Below are 23,660 nucleotides of genomic sequence, written 5' to 3'. Positions count from 1 at the left end.
AGGTCCCTCAGAGGTACGAGGGAGTGTGGTTAGTTAACACTGATGCAGTATTCAGAGTGTGCGAGTTAATTAATGCTGTTCGTGGCACTGGCTTCAGGGCTGTCCAGTTCTCTGTGGAATGTCTCATCTGGCTGGAGGTTTGTTTTCTGAATATTCCTCGTACCATTCCTGCAGACAAAAAGAAACAATCACTACGCAAACATACCATTGCCTATCTGGAAATTCTTGTATTAAAAAGGGGAGTTTGGAGCCAAATATATCACACTATAACTTTACAAAACAGAACATGATATCATTGAAATAACTTTAGGTAGCATTAATTTTTTCTTTTGCATAACTTTCCAAGTTTCCACTTGGGCACATCCTTGTATAAACAGCTGTGAGATATATTACCATTTCAGACTAATGATTTAATTATCTGATCCAATAAGTGAGCCATTTGTGAATTCTTTACTTAAAATTCTGTAAATAAAGGTTCAAATTAATCTGGTTTCCACATCAATTTTCATGAAAACAATGTTACATTCATGTTAATTCAGACATTTATATTTCAGTTTTGTTTTTTTTAGTACATTCAAATTAGAAATCCATTTTGAGTAACGAAAATATTTTTGATGGTTTCAATTTTAGTTAACAATCCTATAATAACCCTGTTTATATCCTACCTGAATCTCCTCCTCGTACATCTTCATGCTGAGGTCACTCTTGGTACGTGACCTTCGACCCAGAAATACTAATGAGGAATGCTGTGAGCAAAGACAAAAACGATCCATTACAGTTCAATCAATCTAACACAAGAAACACAAATTAGATGCTATGAACACAAACTGTGTGCATGTACGCATGTGCTCACCCCGCTCCGCTCCAGAGCCACACACATGTCCTGCAGTGAGCTTAAGTTGGTGACGCCCAGTGTGTGTTTATACATGTCCAGAGTCTGCAGAGCTTCAGTCTGAGACACCTCTGTCTCAAAGACAATCCCCTTTTCATCTATAACACACACATTCTAGTCTTAGATATCTCAGTCATACCCATTTTATTAAACATTTCATCAGATAAACGGGACTCTAAACATTTAGAACCTTCTGGGTCATCCAGCGGCTCTCTGTTCTTCCGACTGTAGTTCATCCTGAAGACAAATGCATCTAGTATGAAGGCCACGATTATTGTCATCACAACCTGCATCACACAGAGGCATGAACACTCAAAATAACACCGGGCTGTGAGAAAATATCAAGAAATTCAATTAACAACACACATATAAATGGGTAGCTGACAACAGCAGTGGGACATTCAACAGTTTCAACATTAAACTATTTAAACATAATATTAAAGTTTATAAAAAAAGAAATGTTGACTGGTTACACTGTACTGGTTTCACATCAAAAACAAATCATATCCACATTATTTCCATTAATTATTAATATGCTATTACAGCTTCTATTGAATTAGCCTTTATTATCTTGTCACATTTTAATTTTAGCTTTAATTGTTAATAATTTGAATTAAGACTGCTATTTAGGTTTAATTTTTTTTTCCAGTCTCTTCAGTAATTTTTATTTTAGTCTTTGTTTTTTTAAATAATTTCCAGGTAGTAATTCTAGTTATTTTTCAACAAGGCAACTAATTTTTGTTTAATTTCAGTTTTTCAATTTTGTTCAAATGAACAAAATGTTCTCAATGATTTAAATTTATTGGACACACATACACAACCAACACACACAATCTCTTACCATGGTGACAATGTAAAAGGTCATGAAATAAAGGCGACTCCAGTGAGTAGTTTGTGATGTCACACCTTCCTGCGAAAAGCAATCAAAGGCATCAATAACTTGGACAAATGACAGACAGATGGTTATGTACTGACTGGTTCACACAGTAGGATCCATAGGTTTCTGCTACAAACAAACATTTAAAGACTTCTGCATTACTTCAGAGACACAACAATCTGCTGACTGACATTTAATTGCAGTAAACAGCAGGGGGCACCACAGCCTCACACCAACCAAAAAAATACAAACATTTTACTGAGGAAATTCTGATATTTTTGACTGAGCAGATGTGCATGTGTTCTTGTATTTACACTCACCATAGTGATGTACCAGTTGTTCACCACTGTTAGCTCAAAAAGAGTGACTGAAAGATGGCAGAGAAAAAAGTTACAAAAGCTATATACTGACATGAGAGAAGTGTGTGTCTGTAAGTGTGTGTGCACATACCAAAGCTGCTTAGGATGTTATTGAAGTTATTGAGATAGTAATATCCCTCCTTTAGAACTGTCTGGTTGCCAATGGTCACATTTATCTGGCGATATGACTCGCAACAGTGCTAGTGCTTTGAGAGACACACACACCAAAAATACATTATTCACTAAAAATCATTTAAAGCTATTTTGTCCTTTTTTGCAGCATGATATCTACTCTTCACTAAGTTTCATAAAGATTTTTCAAAATTGCTTCTTTTGTTTTGCACAGAAGAACACGTGTACATGAGGGTGAGGGTGCATGAAGGGTGAGTAAATGACAGTAAAGTGTTTAGGTTTATGGTGATATTCAGCCTTTATTGATTTTTGTAAAACAAGAAACACATTTATGGTGATTAAAGGAACTTACTTGCAGCAGTTTGGATAAACAACATCAGCAAAAAACTCCATTCCAACGATGGCAAAAGAATAATAGAAGATGATCAGAGTCAGACCTAGACTACAGAGACAGAGAGAGAGGGAGGGTTGTGAGAGAAAAGGCCTTCATCTGTGAGTAATGAGCTGAAATGGATTATTATTTCTGTACCTGGCCATACGCGGGAAGAGTTCAAACATTGTGTCCAAAACATTCCGATAGCGCTGTTTAATTTTAAACAATTGACAAGAAATAGAGGAAAAAAAGTTAATAAGTAACGTATCTGTATCTATCTATAGATATGACTGCTGAAAAAAAGATAAAAAAAAGATATCTCATGATTCACACAAAGTTTAATATTAAGAACCAAAGACATACAGCTTAAAAAAATTATTACACTGCAGACTTTATCTACCTGTCTGAGCCCTCTGGTGAAAATGCTTCTATTTTGTGTTTTTTGAAATTGATTGTTTTTAAATGTAATATACAAATTACATTACCAGCATAACAATTCAAGTGATATATACACACACACACTTATGGGAGAACAATAAGCATTTAAAAAAAGAAGGTTGTAAATGAATGACTACAACTACATTCAAACCAAAATTCATCAAAACACACACACACACAAATAGTATGTACACATACCGGAGGAGCTGAAAAGGTCTCAACACCACGATGAAGTAGAACGGCTCCATGTCAAAGGCCAGAGCAATTAATCCCAGAAAGGCAAAGACTGTTACTGAGAAATCAAAGCTAGAAATAGAAAAACATAACCAGAGCTTAAACAGTGTGTATGTGTGTGTATGGATGTATGTGTGTGTGTGTGTACCTACAGGTTCCACCCTGAGCTGAAATATGTCAAAGGACCAAGGCCTGTGATCTTCAACAAGACCTCAACTCCATAAACTTCATTCCACAGACACATCAGCAAGAGGTGAATAAAAAAAAAAATGTTTAACATTTAAATGAAACCAATTTTAATTAAAACTTCTACATTTAGATTTACTCGTGATTTAATTTTAAACAATTTCCACCTACTTGTGAGGAAAACAATGTAACTCCATGGGACAACATGAGTCCATGAGACGCCATCTGTGAGAAGAGAAGAGCTGCTTGAGAGCCAAATTCAACTGGGTTCCCACAGAGAAAAACAGCTATTTCGCTGTTTCCTGTGTGTTACAAGCGTTTCTGAATGGTGAATTCAATGAATTATCTGGAACGGCAACACAGCTGCAGCACATGCCCTACTGTTCCATTACTCAAGATGATCTTACCATTTAACATGTTTGTCTCCACTAGGATCCAGATGCCATTAATTGCTACTACCAGATCTGCAACAGGCCAATCATGAAAAATAGTTAAAATTATTAGAAATAATGGAATAAATATAAATGTAAATGCAGTACACATGAGTTTAAAAGTTTGGAGTCAGTTAGATTTTTGAATGAAATTCATACATTAATTTGATCAAAAGTGAAAGTAAAAACTAAATCGTTTTTAAAGTAAATGCTGTTTATTAGAACTTATCACGTATCAGAAAAGTATATCATGTATTGCAAAAATTCAGCAGCACAACTGTTTTCAGACATTGACACTAATAAGAAATGTTTTTGAGCACCAAATTAGCATATTAGAATGATTTCTGAAGGATCATGTGACACTGAAGACTGGAGTAATGATGCTGAAAATAAATTACATTTTAAAATATATTAAATAGAAAAGTTATTTGTAATTGTTAACAGTTTATGTTTTACCAATATTACTGTATTTTACAGTACAGTATGTAATAACTATAATAAGAGTACTGAAAGAAGAATTAGTTTTTCTAATAAGTTACAAGCTAATGGGTTCCAATGAGCATATTTTATTGATCAGGTATTGCATGTTAATGTCTAAAGGGTTAATACAAGAAGTTACTCAAAGATTTTAACTTACACATTGCATATTGGAAAGCTTTGGATTTCACAAGTAAATTGATTCCTGTTAAAAAAGAATAATGATCATACAAAGGAAGTATTATGGGAGAAAATATTTGATTCCAACTAATCTTGAATGTGTCTGGTTATTGCGAGCAGATCATTAAACTGTAAAATTCTGTAACTAATGCAAATCGCATCAACGTGACAAATATAAGACCTTTGAGGATGAGGAACGCAGTACGAGGAAGATCATCAAACCAGTGCTCCCCAATCCGTCGAGCCTGCAACACACATACACACCAGATGTTCTGGCTCAAGAGGGTTTAACAAACACCCAGGGAGTATAATCATGTGACAGTAAGTGAACTCTGACCTTCCATTTCAGCCCGATCACTTCATAAAACTTATAAAAGTCCTGGAGACTAAAACACAAGCATAAAGACACCTTAAGAACTCGTCATCTGATAAAACAATCAAAAGAACGTGAGCACTAATGAGTGCATGTGTGTACCTCAGCATAGTTGCTCCTGAATGGTTGAGGGCTTTGAAAGTGAGGAAACGATCCCGTGCTGTCATTCGTGGACGATAGAATCGCATCAGTCCATCAAACTGTTTTAAACACACTCCATCTGGCCTCTAAATAAATGTAGATTTATCACACTCACATAAAATGCACAAGGCTTTCGGGGTTCAGTCCTGAAAGAGTGTGATCTGTAAACCTCACCTGCCGAGTAACCAGCAGCTGGAAGGCGTGCTCTATGGCGGATCGCTTGTGTAGAAGAAGAGATTTGAATTTCATCTTCTCGACTCCATTAAAGGTGTCAAAAAACTACTGCCAGGAGCTGTGAAGCAGAAATTAAGAGCAAACTCAAAGTAAAGGCTAGTTCACACTGCACCAACAGATAATGCTTACAAAATTAAAACTATAATGCACTATAAATCCTTTAAAAGGAAAACATATTTATTTATTTTTTAATGCTGACCAGATTCATGATGAAGTAGAGCTCGATGGACAGATACACAATGAAGAAAATGCATGACCAACGATTCTTTGAATACGCTGGCATCATCACATCTGGAAAACTAGTGAAGAAGAAAGGCTCTGAGGTTACTCATTATTAATCATTTAGTAGACACTTTTTTAATTCAAAGAGACTTTTATTACATTTTTAACAGGGATAGTCTGATTATAGTGTCCTGGGGTTAAGTTCTTTGCTGGAGGACATAATGATAATAAAGGATCAGAGAAATTCTCCAGTTCCCCCTCAGGGAGTATGAACTGATAACATCTGGATTACTACTGCTGTTACAGGAAGACATGAAACACTGAGGCTCAGAGTCATGCAATGTTACGTAGGATGTGTGCACCTCAGCAAGAGTACATACTTACTTTGCAGTGGTCAGAAGGACAAACAGACTAACAATGCTGTTCTCCAGTGTGCTAAAATACTGTGGAAAGAAAGAAAATAATCTATGAGTTTGTGTGTGAGAGAGAGACAATAAGGCAGAGAACACAAAGGTGAGTGTGTGATTGAAGTACTAACAGGGTCGGCAGTGTTGGCTGAGAACAAACAGAATCCTAGGATGGCAAAGATGACCATGAAGAAAAGCAGCAGCAGAAGAATATCAATGAAGGGAGGAAGAGACTGAAATATCTGCCTCAGGTTTCTGAGGGAGGACAGAAACAGATACTGCATCAGAACATCACATTGTATCCAGTCAAGGACATGCTTTACAATAATTTAACCATTGTTACATGAACTTTTAGCGCTTAGTTATGTGTAAAATCACTGTAGCACAAGACCTCAGGTGGCTTGTTGCATGTATGAGATCTCAAAACTTTTAACTGAAAAATAATGTGAATAGTAGTGGTAATAATTATAAATATTTACATAATAACAATTACTAAATTATTTTAAAATATTATTATGAATTTCATAGTTAGCATGCCTGCGAACAGCTCCACAGTAACGGCAGTCCACCAGAAAGATTGGCCGCAGGGCTCTTGTTACACGCAGGTGAGATGTCTGCCGGACTAAGACCACAATTGCCTCGATGAATTGAATAAACAAGACACATGCCTGAAACACACAAAAATCATTTGAGAGGATAGAAGGATTCCTCGGCTGAGACATAAAAAAAGAGAAAAGAAATCAACCATTATTGAGGCAGTGTATTACAAAAATGTACACACCTTTACCATGGTCCTCTTATGACGTATAAAGGTGTGAAAGCCAAGCCATCGGAGCTTCATGCACAACTCAAAGGCCACCATTGCTAATGCCAATAACTCCAGTGACGCATGAACCTAACAGAAATGAAAATACACACCTTAAAGTGTTTGTACACTAGTATATACTCTAGTATTATATTGTTCATATAATTGTAAGCCACAAGCATGTACACTTAAGCTTACACACATACATTCACTATCATTCAAAAGTCTGGGGTTGGTAAGGTTTTTTAAAAATGTTTTCAAAAGAAGTTTCTTATACTCACCAAGGCTGCATTTATTTGATAAAAAAATATAGTTTTTTTTGCATAATTTTATTGCAATTTAAAATAATTGTTTGCTATTTTAATATCATTTAAAATGCAAGTTATTCTTGTGATGGCAAAAATACTCCAGTTTTCAGTGTCACATGATACTTCAGGAATCATTTTACTATATGTATATTTTTGTAAAAATCATGACTTCTTGGATCAATAGAACAGTGTATTTAAAATAGACTTTTTTGTAACAAAGTAAAAATCTTTACTGTCACATTAAAACAATGTAATGCAGCCTTGCTGAATCAAAAAAAAATTTTCTTTCAAAAAAAGACCCTGAAATTTTGAAGTGTATGCACATTATAGTGAAGTAGAAGTCATACATATACGTCCAAGCGGAGAAAGGGGACAGCAGGAGCCTCTGAGAGGGACAGAAGCATGAGTAACACCGCAGTCAGCAGCTCCATCACATAGAAAAGGTGATTGTGAGCAAACAGGTAGGCACTGAGCGCATTGGCATTCCGCGGATGAGTGAAAAACTTGTCATTATTCTCTCCCTCCTGAAGACAAACACAGACAAATTGGCAAGGGAGAATTATTATTATTATAAGCCCTGAGTGTGTGTTTGTGATCATCTGCATCTATTTTACTGCTTCACTGAGGTGACAAAAAGGTGACCTGTAGGTATATTGCTGCTTCCTGGTAGTTCATTTCCCAACTCTGCCGCAAAGAATTCTGGGCCCTGGGGTCTGGTGCTCCTGGGGTCGGAATGACAACATTATTCGTAACATCATAATTTCCTGCCGCATCTGTGTAGAGAAGAAAAAAACTATTAAATGATGATTTCACAATATAAATTAAGCATTTACGTTGAGATACAGCAGTACTTGAGCCAGTTGATTTTATATACCACTTTTAAATAACATACCGACAGACGCAAACTGCTGGCAGAATGAGGACGTTTGCACTGGCCAATCATGTGTCAGTCCAGTCATGTTGTCAAATGTACTACTGATTTCCATGGCAGCCCCTGTGATCGGCCCCACGTCCCAGCAGTCAGACAGAGAGCATGTCACTGGTCAAGCAGTTTTTAGCACTGCAAGGGTAAATTATCAACAATGCACTCGCACATGCAAGTTTCATTGTGCCAGCTACAGCTACAGCTGTTGTGGCCAGTGGTCCGAAAGCAGAACAGAATCCTGTGGTGTTGTTCACGATTCCTCAAAAGATGACACGGTTTTCATAAAAAACTGTGAGTCAAATTGGGCAAAAAGCTCCTTTAAGAGTCTACATCTCTATCTGCACCTTCACACACAATCATTTCATTGTAACATTTGTAAAGAAAGACAAAAAACATTTGGTAATAATGGGTTTCTAAGTTAAAAGTAACCAAAGAAATTACACAAAATGTCTTTTGTTGGCAAAAATGTGGGAAATATGCTCAAATGAGAATCCTACAAAGTTGATTAGACAACATTACAGAATAAAGTGACAAGTTAAATTACAGCTGCTTTCAGTAACAACAACAACATTAAAAAAAAATCAAAAACTGATTCAAAGAATCAAATAATGAAGAAAAATAATATTAATAAAATGTGAATAAACTGAAATGCACTCCAGACTAACTCAAAGCTGGTTTCCAAAACACTGCACTCATTATTCCAAACATTTCATCGCTGAAATCCAAATAGTTCCATAAGGATTGCACCCTAGAATTTTCCTCTCTCTCTTTCAGAGCATGTGTGAGCGGGAAACACCGCTGATGGTTCAGAGAACAGAGTTTAACTGAGCAGTCAAACAGACTGTCCAGTGGATTTTCTCAAGCATCAGTTCAAAGCGCAATGAGAACTTCCTGTAGATCCTCGGTGCTGCTTCCTCTGACACCAATCCCCTTTCCAGCCATCCCCATCAATCTCTTGGTCATAGCCTCCCTTCTTCCATGTCATCTTTCCTGTGCTATATCGGATCCATTTTAGTACCTTTCTTTCTTCAAGCTCAAAACACAGCTAGCCTTTGAGATGGACGGCACTGCTGAACAAGCCTACCACGCTAAGAGCTTCAATTGGGAAGTAAAAAGTTTCAATTCATTTTTTCGATCTATACTTACCATTGCTTCATTCTAAGCAATAAATATGACTCCCTTTTAAATGATCTGTCAGGCCACAGTCTGGTAATTTATTACCAGCATTAATTAAATCCCAAACAGCTAAGAGCTTTTAGTTTGCCCAAACACAAACTGACTGAATGAGTTTCTTCATTGCGGTTCATTGACTCACAGCTGTCTGTAAACAGCTCTCAGTGAATACGCACATGACAACAACAGTGTTGGTTTTGCTCTTTCTAATCAATAGGTTCCTGGCAGAGCAAGAGTAAACAAGAGAGACACAGACAGCACTGATAGCAGGTTACTTTTCAGGTCCAGTTCCACTTAGTGCAATCCAGATTTCGTTTTTCAAACGCAAAGAAACAAAACCTGGACTGATGATAAGAGATGGGTCCTGGTTGTTTCTAAAGGCACAGCTTTTAAAATGTCCAAACAATCTTCACCATGACAACAAAATAACTTTTTGAGACAGCAGCTTGAGGCAAAATGAGGAAGCGAAGGCATCTGATATTCACATCATCTTCTTTCTTCTAAAATTAAGAGTCAGCTGTCCTGGAACCAAAAATACAGACCGTGTTCCTACATCCTTTTTTTCCCCCATGAAGAATCTTCTGGCTAAATAAACAAATATGCCAACTCACAAAAAGTGAGCCACATTTTACACTCAGATGCTCCAAATATTCAAACATCCAGCTCTCATCACAACCAAACAGTTTTGACACAAGGCCACAGACCGCGTGCATGCAGGATGGGAGAGGACGGGGGCCACAAACAGCGCTGTATCTGTCATAAGGCTGACACAGCATTTTAACTGTGTGTGTGTGTGTGTGTGTGTGTGTGTGTGTGTGTGTGTGTGTGTGTGTGTGTGTGTGTGTGTGTGTGTGTGTGTGTGTGTGTGTGTGTGTGTGTGTGTGTGTGTGTGTGTGTGTGTGTGTGTGTGTATGTGTGTGGTACAAAGGCTGGTATACTACTGTACTGGACACTTAAACACATAACCATTGGGGTTGGGAAACTTCACTCTTAAAGTGACAGTACTACATGGTGTCCTCCCTAAAAAGTGATCTGGAAGAAGTAATATAGGCCTATTGGTTGTTGAGTCATATAATGGTTGTTAATATTTTCAGCAACATACAATACCACACAATAGCACTAGGGTGCAGCATCTCCTCAGTGATTCCAAAAGTCTCTCAAATGAACTATCTACAAATGACACAGCATGTAGATTTGTGTCATTAAATCTACATGGCAAAGGTGACACACACGCTCTTCTAATGTGGCATTTACCTTTACACAGTTTTTTTGCTGCTCAGAGGTGGCATAAATGCATTTACACAAAAACTGCAGCTGTATAATTTGATACTAGGAGCAAGCATGACTGAGTCTGTCTGTTACACTGAATTTTTGGCAGGCACAGAGCAGCCTTAACTCAGCTGTGAAAAGAGGCCTTTTACTAAAAACAAAAGATATCTGTAAATCTGATATAATTATGCTAGATCATTTATTCATTTCCAAGTCAAATCTGGATTGTCAATAATGTATAAAAATCATTATGATTAAAAAAATAACACGAAGAAAATTGTCAATAACAATTTCAACCACACATCCAATTGACTTTTTCTACATAAAAATAAGTTCTCTTTTTACAATGTGTTGTAGGTGGAATAATCATTTTCAAACAAAAGTAATCAACCAAAGATGTTTTATTTGATGACATCATGATTTAAATCTAGCACCCTCAATGAAATGATCCGCCACCGATGACAGCCGCAGTGAACACAGCTGAGCATCATAAACTTCAAACTCCAGCACTGACATCACTGTTCATTATAAAACACTAATGAAATTAAACTCACTCTCAACAATTCCTCTGTATTAGATACAGTTCCACTTTTTTTTTTCAAAGCAGTGTTAGGAAAAACAGCCCGCTCTACTAAAACTATAAATTATTCTGCCTATGCAGAAGGTCCACAAATCATCTCCCAGCGCATTAGCAATGTCAACAATGCAGTCAACAATGACGAAAAGGCTTGACTGCAGAGCCCTCTAGAGTCAGTGTTTGGAACTCACACTATTTAAATGGCCATCGTGCCTTCCCACTGTCACATTATGCATGTCTGTGGTCACAATCAAGGAGAATGAGGGTTAAATATCAGGTTTCATGTCGATCAGGGCCTGTAGTATCTCGGCAAAATCTAATGATCAACATTCCTGTACACACACATGCATGAATATATTTAAGAAAAATATGTTGTTAATATATTTAAAATACGTATATATAATACCAATTATGTTAATATAAATATAAAATATATAAATAAATATATAATGTATAAATAAAAAAATTTAAAAATAATATATATATATATATATATATATATATATATATATATATATATATAAAATACTTTCAAGATATATGCTGTATGTGTGTGTATTTATATATACATAATAAATATACACAGTATACACACATATTATGTAAACAAAAACTTTTTTTTGGATGTGATTAAACGCATCATTTGACCACACAAATATATATATATATATATATATATATATATATATATATATATATATATATATAGATAGATCATTAAGACTAGCAATGTTTTTTAAACAATACAATTATGCTCATCAAGGCTGCATTTATTTGATCAAAAATACAGAAAAAAAAACAGTAATCTTGCAAAATGTTATTACAATATAAAATACTGGTTTCTTTTTAATATCCTTTAAATTATAAGTTATTTCTGTGATGCAATACTGATTTTCAATCAGCCATCTACTACAGTATAAATTGTCACATAATCCATAAAAAAATTATTCTAATATGCTGATTTATTATTAGAATTATCAATGTTGGCAACAGTTGTGCTGCCAAATATTTTTTTTTGGAAACTGTACTTTTTCAGGATTCTTTGATGAATAAAAAGTTAAAAAGAACAGCATTCATTCAAAATATAAATCTTTTCTAACAATCTAAACATTTGCTATCACAATTTAACACATCCTTGCTGAATAAAAGTTTTAATTTCTTTAAAAAAAAAAAAAAAAATTACTGACCCCAAACTTTTGAACTGTAGTGTACATTGTTAGAAAAGATTTCTATTTTAAATAAATGCTCTTCTTTCTTTTTTTCTACTCTTTTTATTTATCAAAGAATCCTGAAAAAAGTATCACAGGTCCCAAAAAATATTATGCAGCACAACTGTTTCCAGCACTGATTATAAATCAGCATATTAGAATGATTTCTGAATGATCATGTGGCACTGAAGACTGGAGTAATGGCTGATGAAAATTCAGCGCTGCAATCACAGGAATAAATTAGATTTTAATGTGAAGTGAAGTGAAGTGAAAGTGAAGGTGAAGTGACGTGTGGCCAAGTATGGTGACACATACCCGGAATTTTTGCTCTGCATTTAACCCATTCAAGTGCACACACACAGTAGTGAACACACACACACCATCCATACTGCTGCGGCGTCTGGTGAGCAGTGGGGGGTTCAGTGCCTTGCTCAAGGGTCTCACCTCAGTCGTGGTATTGAGGGTGGAGAGAGCGCTGGTTATTCACACCCCCCACCTACAATCCCTGCCGGACTTGAGACTCGAACCCACGGGTTACAAGTCTGACTCTCTATCCATTAGGCCACGACTGCCCATTAATGTATACTAAAATAGAAAAACATTATTTTACATCATAATAACATTTCACAATATTAATTTTTTCCCTGTATTTTTGATAAATGCAGCATTGATGACCATAAGAAACTCCTGTAAAATCGTTCTGATCCCAAACTTTTGACTGGTAGTATGTGTGTGTGTATATATATATATATATATATATATATATATACATATACACACACACACACACACATATATAGATAGATTTGAAAGGTTCAAGTCAATTGTTGAACCTTTGAAACAACATGTTTTTATAAAGCCAAACTTAAAAAATATGCAGATGCTTCACCATGGCATCTATATATTTGGGTCCTTCTCATTATCTGACAGCTCAGGCTCGGGAGACTGACAGAAGGGTGCTGCTGCTGCACCCAGAATGGCCCTGGCCCGCACACTGTCCTGCTCTGCCAGCAGTGAAGCTCAGGTAACTGCAGGTCACCCAACATCATAAGCGTCAGCTGAATATCACAGTCTACTCACTCTCATCTTCCTCCAGCAGCCCGCTGCTCGTCTCGTCCCAGGTCAGAATCAGCGGCACGTCGTCGTCCCCCTCCGCCATCCCGCGATCAGAGGACCGCAGTTTAAGGGCACACAGAGACTGTTTGGCCAAAAAACTAACCTTTCGGTGCTGCAGAAAAAAACTTTAACACTGAACACACGACACGAGTTACAGAAACCGGTTCAGAAAACTGAGCGAGCTTATGCTAAAATGTGTTTGAAATCAACTTTGACGGTGTAAGTTAAACGAATCATAATAGGGTACATGTCAAAAGTCACCTGACAAAACCCGGAAAACAGGTGTCATCGCTTCCGCTCGACGATGAACGTGCTAACAGCTGTAAACATGACAGCGATGTCTGTGGAGTTTTAAGATAATCAGTTAAACTAGCTAGCTGTTTTTATTGTTGACGCTTTTTATTATTGTTTTTATATATATATAAATGTTAGTGAAAAGAATAAAAAATAAAATAAAAACGTTTAGATATCATTCCGCATATGTGATGGACATTGTTTATGATAATCTTTGGAATCTAACGTACTTTGAAGGCATCTTGAGTAAAACAGAGCCTATCTGTTTAAGTTACGTCATTATCTTCGCCTGTTATTACAATACCAACGCAAGCGCAACGCATATTGGGTATTTCCAAACTAATTAAAAGAGAACTTAACTTTCGAAAGCATAAAATTGCGATTTAATCGAGTTTGTAAACATTATAAATAAATGAACCGCCGCCGTCAAGCAGGAGAGTTTGACGTTACGTCTTTTTACGACAGGGTCATTTTTGGCCGCAGGGATAGAACAGCTGAAGTGTCACAATAAAAGCCACGGAGTGAAATTGTGTCTCATGCCAAACATATTAAGACATTCAATGATAATATGAGGTTTATGAAATACATGCAGGGAAAATGTATCTATATACATGTGTAAGTAAATCATGGATGAGATTTCTTATTTTGTTTGTTGCTAGAGTCACTGGGATCATAATGTCATGCCAGCGGTTGTCACAGCAACTGGTATACATAACATCAGAGTGTGTTTACATGATGCATACAGAGTTCTTCAAACATGAATAATAACACGGTAATGTACGATATGTTCAAGGAGAGCAAAATGGTTATTGTTTATGGGTTATTTAGACATTTAGATGTTACGCGCAAAGTATTTCTTTGTCAGCAATGAATAGGAATATAAATATAAATGGCCGATACGATAAAATCGAGAATGTTTAAAAATATATATTTTTAAAACCCATGTAAGCTTTGTAATCATATTGGTGTTTAGTCATTTTTGAAAAAAAAAAAAAGTTACAATTCCCTACAAATATCTTTTTTAAAATCGTGTAAAATGTAGGCCTAGCCTATTTTAAAATATAAAAATTAATTTGAAATTTTTTGTATGAATTGCATTTTTAATGTGTTTTAAGTAACTTTAAGGATTCAGACTATTATATGTTCTCCCTTCTGTATTCAAATAGCCTACTACGTCTTTCAAAGACATTTTCACCTTTTTAATGTTTCAAAAATTATTTGATGTCTGAATAGTTTTCTCTCTCACAATCATAGAAACCTCTAATGATGGGCTCAAAATCAGACGCCGTCCCTCCTGAAGACAGACTATCAGATGCAGCCACCCTTCCAAACAAAACTAAAGCAGACTACTTAAAGACCATCAACCCCTCCAGGAAGACACTGTCATCTCTGGAAGCAAAGCTTATATTTGGGGTACTAGATGAGAGCATTCATCAGATGGAGATAGTCTCTCTAATACCCACTTTGCTGAGCTCTCCAGAAGCACTTTCCCAGAGTCTTGGAGAAGAGGTGGTCCATGCCCTGAAAGAGCACCAGAGGCTTGGGGAAAAGTACCAAGCTATTGTGCTTGACGCGAGCTTTGAGCAAATTGAACTTAAGGAACAATTAGCCAAATCAACAAAAGCAGTTCAGGACTCCTTTCATAACATTATGCGGCTACTTAAGGCAACTCCGACCACAAGGGAGGTGCTAAAAGGCATAGAACCCAACCCAGGGGGAGAGATGGAGACTCAGAAACTGAAAGATGGCCTGTGTGATTTGAGAGAGATTGTTTTGGAGAGGCTTCTCACTACACCTGCAGAGGAGAGAGAACGCAGAGAGATGATGCTTGAAGTCAGTCTACGTCACTCTGCCAACCAGGAGCTGATATACTCACTGGAAAAAGAGGTTGCCAGTGCAATAAAAGACAAGGATACAGAGGTCAGCAGCATGATAAGAAACAAAAAATGTTATAAAGTTGACAAAATGAATGAGTTCTTCAAACTACTTTCTCTGACTCTAAACTCCTATTTAGACCTCCACGTTGAATAATAAAGTGCACCAGCTGAGAAACTCACTGCATCAGATGGAAAAAGGTTTGGAGGACTTCATCGTCCGAACTCAACAGGATGCTGAGAAACAGAGCCAATCAGACACAAAAACTTCAGAGGGGAAGAGAGCTCGTTTGCAGCAGGAGGCCAGTCAACTGAGTGCACAGCTCAATAATGTGACTGCAGAGGACAGAGAGAGAGAACTGGCACTACAAAAGGTGTATTTATGCACATTTAAGTATAATTCAGTGTGCGTGGGTATAGTTATTTTGTTGTGAATGTTGCTGGTTTTGATTTGCAGAAAAAATACAAGGAGGAAACAGAGATTGAGAACTGGATCCAGAAATATGATACTGAAATTGGAGAGAAACAGGTAGACATTAATCTGACATTTACTTATGTTGATGCAGTTTCATTCTCAGATACCGTTCAAACATTTGGGCTCAGTATGATTTTTTAAGATAATTTTTCTTTTACTATATAAACTTTAACTCAGCACTCAACTGAACAAAAGTGACAGCAAAGACATTGTTACAAAAAGAATCAAATAAATGCTGTTCTTTATTCTGAAACAAAAATATGATAGATTCCACAAAAATAATAATAATGTGAAATGTTTCTTGAGTACCAAATCAGTATATTAAAATGATGATTTATGAAAGATCACGTGACACAGAAGACTGGAGTAATGATGTTGAAAATTCAGCTTTGCCAATCACAGGAATAATTTACATTTATTCAATATGTCACACCCCATCTTCATGTTTTAATAGCAAATACATCAACATATAAAATAATTGTTGAATGTGTGTGACCGGAACATTCAAATTACTTCCAATTAATTGTCACTGTGTAAATGTATTTAAAAATGTCAATGTTGTTGTTTTTATGCACATGTGCATTTGATTTTGTATGTGTATCTAGACAGATTTGGAGGAAATGACACGCATGTATGAAGCAGACATGGCAGAGCTGAGAGTGCTGGAGGAACATTCTGCAGTTCTGGACCTGGAGTACTCCCAGATTATGGAGGAGCGACAGGAGGCTCAGAAGCAGAGGGAACAACAGGAAAGAGAAAGAGAGATGCAGAGCCAAGCTGCCACTGTCATTCAGGCCCACTGGAGAGGCTTTTGTGTGCGCAAGGCCATGAAGGCCAACGCAAAACCCAAGAAAGGGAAGAAAGGAAAGGGGAAAAAAGGGAAATGAAAGAAAGCAAGACATGAAAGCATAGTGCAAGATAATCAACAATATAATTTACATTATTAGATTAATGAAATGAAAAAAAAAACACTGTGTTACTGTGAGACTCATGAAGAATTCAAGTGTTCACATTCCTCTGAAATATACACTGTACAGTTTTTAACCAGATATTTGCCCTGAGTTTTGCAAATCTGTTCAGATTTTAAAAGTGTAGTGTATTCCAGTTTATAGAAACAATGGCTCCATCTGCTGCCTACACAGTATATGGAGGAAGAAATGAAGACATCTGAATCCAGTGATTATGTTTTGATATTTCACATATCTGAATCCAATAATAATATTTCATTGATTATTAAAGAGGAAACCCTTTTAATTAAACATCATTTTAATCTCCATGTCCCTGGACAATATTCCTGGTGTCCCTCCCACCCCAGTGCACAACAATCCTGTACAATCCTCAAGGGTGGCCAGATGATGATTTTTATATAGCTTAGGCACATCTGTCCATTTTCAGTGGATATACACCTTCAGAGATTGGGTCTTAATCTCCGCTGTCATTTTCTTCAGTTCGATTCGGCCTTGCCATAATGTTGAACTTCAGTTCATCATCTATAGCTCTCACGAGCTGAAAATATTTATGTACCTGGAGGGAAAATTACAAAAACATGAGTTTTTCACCAAAGCAGTTTTGAAAAAACGTATGCTTGCCTGTCACATTTGACCACACATTGCTGTGTGATGACTTTTTAGAACATTACTGTAGCTCATATTAGTTTTAAAAATCATATCAACAATAAATAATGATTCATTCAAGGTTGCCAGAAGTATTTTTGCATTATTCGCCATTTCCAACTGCTTGAAGGTGTCTTCAGTGCCCACAGAGACTTTCCTGTAACGTGTGATCATCTGATAAGTGTTACAGATTGTGGTCTTTAGCTGAGCAAATTGGATTGTCTCTTTTGCTGCAGTGGAATGGAAATGCTTCAATTTAAATTTCTTGTAGAACACATGAATAGTCTGTAATCTTGGGAGACAGAGATGTACAGAAGACATAGGCCTGTAAATTGTGTGCGTGTGTGTGTTTACCCATTTGTGTGCTTCTAATGGTATGCTGTCTAGCTGGGTATGTTGCTGGTGCAGTTGGTCGTTACAGTGCAGGAGAACGGTTCTCTGTTTATTTAGGTTCTGTATCAGTTCCAGCTTTGTGCTCTCTCTCTCTCTGTCTAACCTAGTTTGGTTTTCTAGAAGTTCTTTGTGGACCGAAGTGCGTGAAGATGGTTAATGACTTGACCAATGTTCTCAAACTCAAATATCAATAAAAAGGAAGAAAAGAGAGAAGAAATGTGTAATATTACTATAGAAAATTGTAGATGCTGAAACAAGTAGAAACTGTATAATGTACTCTTTTGAGAAATTCATCCATTATGTTACCCCATTTGCCTCATCATTCAGAAAACAGAGAATAAAACCACAGAATAAGACTGATCCAAAATGTTCATTGGCAGTTACACTTGATGAAGAACAAGAAATCAGTTCCTTTGAAGGGACAGTTCACCCAAAAATGAAAATTAAAGGGATACTCTGACAGAATTTTCATTTTTGGGGGAACTATCCTTTTAAGACAAATCATTTGGCACCCATATATTTAATGCCCTTTGGGCAGCTACTTCAATTATTTTTGACCAATTTGACCATAATGTTGTCAAAAAATGTGCTACTTCAGCTCAAATCATGGACAAAAACCTAGTGTAAACTGTAAGCTGGCACTTCCATTCCCATAGCCCATGTATAGAGCGTTGCAATGTCTCTATCGGGTGCCGCAGCATAAATGGCTGCCCACTGCTCCGGGTGTGTGTTCACGGTGTGTGTGTGTTCACTGCTGTGTGTGTGCACTTTGGATGGGTTAAATGCAGAGCACGAATTCTGAGTATGGGTCACCATACTTGGCTGTAAAGTATGTCACGTCACGTCTTCGTCTCTCTCTCTCTTAAATCCTCTGCACTCACGCGCCTCATTGCACTTGCACTCAAATCCACCGAATCCTTCTGCGCGGCCTTATTCCTGAACTTTTCAAGAATCTCTAAATATCTGCAGTACACGATGAACTATCTCTATAGGTCCAAACAATGCTTATACGACAGTTTTTTGCACTTAAGCGACTTCTCTGAATCTCTGAAACCAAACCTCAATGGCCATTACGACGGAACATCAGTGGTTGTACAAAAAAACACTTGTCGAACTATATAGCCTATACTTACAATATGAGTCGTTCTTCGAAAATCGACTTAAAGTAAGGTTCCAAATTCAAACTCAACTTTTCGAACCCCACAAACAGAAACGCTCCGCGCACTGTCGACAAACGTTCTGCGCTTGTGTCGTTCCATAGCAAAAAAAAAGTAAAGCTTTTTCCTTTGTTGCCCTCCAGTGGCAGATTTAAATTCTAATTACTTTATTTCTTAGACTTGGATCATAAAGACTGCTGTTTTTCGATGATACCAAGTTGTACTTCAGGTCGAGGTTATAGCCGTTTTGAAACTGGCAAAAATGACCTTTCAGTTTATTGTGGTAGGCCTACTGATGAATAATGTTGTCGACTGATTATTATTATTATTATTATTATTATTATTATTATTATTATTGTTGTTGTTGTTGTTGTTGTTATAACATTATTAGTACCTAAAAACAAGTGTAACACTAATAACTGTGCTAACATTATTATTATTATTATTATTATGCATCTATTAGAACCATTTTTGGTGTATGGATCAGTAGCAGACAATCATCTTCGGTTCTTACGCACTGAAGCGCAATCAAATGCACGCTATAAACATTTATGAGGCATTTCTGTAGAGAAGCCTGTTAAATGTCTTCTTCTCTTCAGATCGTGCCAAAATGCACTTTGTTGTCTACATCATTAGAATTTAATATGTATTTTTTGCTATCTAATGAATAATTCCACTGGAATAACAACGTGAGAACATGAAAAAAGAATTTTTGCGCAGCTTAATGGACTTGATAAAATAGCTAAATTCAAATACGATAAGTGTCTTTATGTGTTTTTTTATTCCTTTTTGTTTTCGTGCGTTTGTCCAGACCTTCATTTATCTTTCATAAACATGATTCCGTCTCCTGTCACCTTCTCACCTAATGCATTAGGGCCATAAAGGCTTGTCTTAGTGTAATATTATAGGAAATGATTTTTAACACCCATGTAAATGTCCAAATCTGAAAAGAGAAGAATCTTATTTTTCCCCCTCACAATAACCATTTGTTCAATTTGGTTATTATTTTTGGATTCTGTCATCATTTGCACAGTCTCATTCTGTACAAAAATATGGATCTTTTTTATTCTTAATAGTAGGCTATGCCATAGCAATAATCTTGCTTAAAAGATTAAGCAAGATTAAAATTTCGTATTATAGGCACGCGAAAACTGCGTATTATATGCATGCCAAACACATGCGTATTATATGCACGCCAAAGTCCATTTTTGCGTATCAATCCCACTAGTTTTCGTTTTTATTTGGCGTACTATTTATACGCGTTTTCATGTGGTGATAATGATCTTTTTCTGATAGAGACCTGAGAAAATCTGGACTGAAGCCAGGGATGCCATATTTAGTCTTGACCCTTTCCCTGACCTCAAATCTCAGAAAGAAAAACATAAAAGAAGTACAACCCCATATTTCAGCATGCTGTTCAGTGGCATCAGGTCTGTGTGTCTCTATTGTGTTCACACATGATTGAACACTGAACAAGCGCAGGCGAAATTCATTATTCAAGAGCATAACAGAGGTGAGTGAGTAAGCAGGAGAGCCCCTCAATGTTCAGGATGATGTTTACCCTTGCTTAACGTTCTTGATAAGTGATGAGACACCGCAGCTGTCCCGCTGGGCCAGGGTCAGGGAGCATTTGTTTGTTTGTTTGATAGTTGTAATGCACCGTTTAGTGTTGCAAAAAGAGGGCTTGCATATGGGGAGTAAACAATATTGAACACGAACGCTGGGGAGAGAGAGAGAAAGAGAGGGAGAGGGGTGAGAGAAAGGGGGAGACTAATGGTAAAACCTTTACAGGTGATGCAGGGCTTGAATAAAAGCGATTGTTCATCCAAAAATTAGAAGTTTTCTCACCTTCACGTCGTTCCAAACATGGATGACTTTATTTCTTTAGCAGAACACAGAAGTCATACAAGTTTAAAACAAAAATGTAAAGCTTCGTGTCAAAATGTTTGTAATCATTTTTTTTTTTTGAAAAAATGTACAAGTACAGTAATTTATGCTGACCAGTAGCATTTATTTGAAGAAGAATGCAGCAAAAACACTAATATTGTGAAATATCATTAGAATAAAAACTGTTTTATTTATTTGAATATATTTTAAAATTTTGTTTATTCTTGTGAAAGCTGAATTTTCAGCATCATTACTCCAGTTTCAGTGTCTCATGATCCTTCAGAAATCATTCTAATATGCTGATTCGCTTCTAAAGAAACATTTCTTATTAATAGCAAAGCTGAAAACTGTTTTTCTTGTTTAAATTATTATAATTGTGTGTGTGTGTGTGTGTGTGTGTGTGTGTGTGTGTGTGTGTGTGTGTGTGTGTGTGTGTGTGTGTGTAAACCCTGATACATTACCATTAAAATGTTTGGGGTAAGCAAGTTGAAAGAAAGAAAGAAAGAAAGAAAGAAAGAAAGAAAGAAAGAAAGAAAGAAAGAAAGAAAGAAAGACTTATTCAACAAGGACAAATAAAATGGATCAAAATGACAGAATAAAGACATTTATAATAAATACAGTTTTTTGAAATTTCTGTTCATCAAAGGAAAAACATCAACAAAAACTGATTTTATTAGAAATAATATTAAGAACCATTATTAATAACTGAGCATAAATAATACATAATAATACTTGAGCATCAAATCAGCATATGATTTCTGAAGGATCATGGGACAATGAAGACTTAAATTATATTTTAAAATATAGAGAAACAGAAAACAGTTTTCTTAAATTATAACCGTATTTCACATTATTTTTTTTACTGTATTTTTGATCAAATAAATGCAGCTTTGGTGTACATAAAATACTTCTTCCAAAAACAATTGTACAACAATTTTAAACTTTTGGGCCATGTTGTGTATATAAAATATGCCATTAATATGAATTCATAAAGGTTTCAACATCTGATTAATATAAGAACATAATATCATTATCGGAGGACAACACTGATGTTTTTAAATGTTTCTAATCTGATTATGAAACAGTCATTCAAAAACAATATTCTCTGAGGTCACGTAGGAGGCCAAACATCTCATTTTGCTCAAACTATATTCAAGCAGACATTCAAGATGTAGGAAGGCATTTTAAAAAAGGTTCGGATTAGTGAAACAAGTGTTTGTGAAAGGTCAAGCTGTGGACATTAGGTTGTACACACATACATGCACTGCATGGCCGGCGGTGCCACTTGTGGTTAGTGATATCATTATGGCAGTTTTGCGTGGAGGGTTTAGGGCTCTCTCGCTAATGGAGAGTGACAGTGGCTCCTTGTTGCCGAAGCACACTGCCCCGGAACATTTGGAGGTGGGGGTGCACTGGGTGGGGGACATCGGGGGGTGGCCCGTTCACCTCCACAGCGCCAGTGTGCCGTTGGTAAACATTAGTTTAGCCCAACTCTTTTCCTCACTCTTGTGTGCCTGTGGGTCATCTGTATGTTTGTGATCATTGTATGATATCAGACACAGTAATGTGAATATCAAAATCAATAAAAGTGTGATCAGGTTTTTTGGTGGATTAAATACATTCATTAATATTAATCTTTAAATTATAAATTATTAATAGTGCACAACAGAAATAACAGTATTTGACCAGATAACATGAGTGCATGCTGCTTTTTGATTTAGTTGCCGATTTACAACTAAAACACACTAAAGATGTAATGCTTTTGAGGAGTCTGCTGAGGTCTTTTCTGTCTGTGTTTGGCTGCAGGCTTTGACTTTGAGGATTATGAGGTCTCCATAGGGAACAGTCTTCTAAGGATGAACTGTTGGGGGAGGGGCTTCCATATGAGTGTTTTCTGGTCCACTAAGCAGCAGATACAAACACGCACACACACACACACACACACACACGCACTGACCCACTCTCGATCCCTATACGGCTGCTGGTATTTGGTGCTGATTATTGACAACTGCTGACTATATGGTGACTATTTCTGTCTCTCTTTCTGTCAAATTCTGTTCAGGTTCAATGGCCTAAATTCTGGAAAATATATTTCACATTAAATAAAGAATCAGTGTACTATATATATATATATATATATATATATATATATATATATATATATATATATATATATATAATACATTATCTTTAAACATTTATGGAGATTTTGGAGACTTCATATAATAAATTAAAATGTGGGGTAAAATGTGTCATTTATTTTACAAATCTGAAGATAAAAAAAACAAAGATAATTGAATTTTTTTCAATTCAATTCAATTACAGTGCCTGCTATCTACTTAACTCCATTATGAGTCTATAATACCATTTGAAAGTTGGGTTGGTAAGGTTTGTTCTCATATGCTCACTGTTGCATTTATTTGATCAAAATGACAATAAAACAATGTGAAATATAATTAGAGTTTGTTTTAATTTATTGTTGTGATGGCAAAGCTGAATTATCAGCAGCTATAACCGCAGTCTTCAGTGTCACATGATGATGATGATTAAAAAGTTTGAAAGAACAGCATTTGTTTGAATGAAAAATGTCTTTACTCACACTATTCATTTCTTTAAAAAAAAAAATAATA

General features: G+C 36.2%; 1 protein-coding gene and 1 pseudogene across 2 annotated transcripts; one reads left to right on the top strand and one right to left on the bottom strand.

The window, feature by feature from the left end:
- Positions 1–34: 34 nt before the first annotated feature.
- Positions 35–13,730, bottom strand: LOC109090437 (annotated as a pseudogene).
- A 370-nt stretch (positions 13,731–14,100) lies between these two features.
- Positions 14,101–17,029, top strand: LOC109090439 (dynein regulatory complex protein 10-like). Of its 2 annotated transcripts, none has more exons than XM_042723758.1 (5): positions 14,101–14,246; positions 14,886–15,551; positions 15,646–15,879; positions 15,963–16,034; positions 16,586–17,029. In XM_042723758.1, the coding sequence occupies exons 1-5, from the start codon at positions 14,229–14,231 to the stop codon at positions 16,865–16,867; spliced, it is 1,272 nt and encodes a 423-aa protein (XP_042579692.1). In that variant the 5' UTR covers positions 14,101–14,228; the 3' UTR covers positions 16,868–17,029. The 2 variants fall into 2 exon arrangements, with proteins under 2 accessions (XP_042579692.1, XP_018959797.2); XM_019104252.2 differs by lacking the exon at positions 14,101–14,246 and adding an exon at positions 14,256–14,403.
- The last annotated feature ends 6,631 nt before the right edge of the window (positions 17,030–23,660 follow it).

The sequence above is a fragment of the Cyprinus carpio genome, chromosome B5, assembly GCF_018340385.1.
Source record: "Cyprinus carpio isolate SPL01 chromosome B5, ASM1834038v1, whole genome shotgun sequence".
In the NCBI taxonomy this organism is placed as follows: domain Eukaryota; kingdom Metazoa; phylum Chordata; class Actinopteri; order Cypriniformes; family Cyprinidae; genus Cyprinus; species Cyprinus carpio.
The sequence above is the reverse complement of the archived record's forward strand: the minus strand, read 5'-3'. Positions and strand labels throughout refer to the sequence as shown.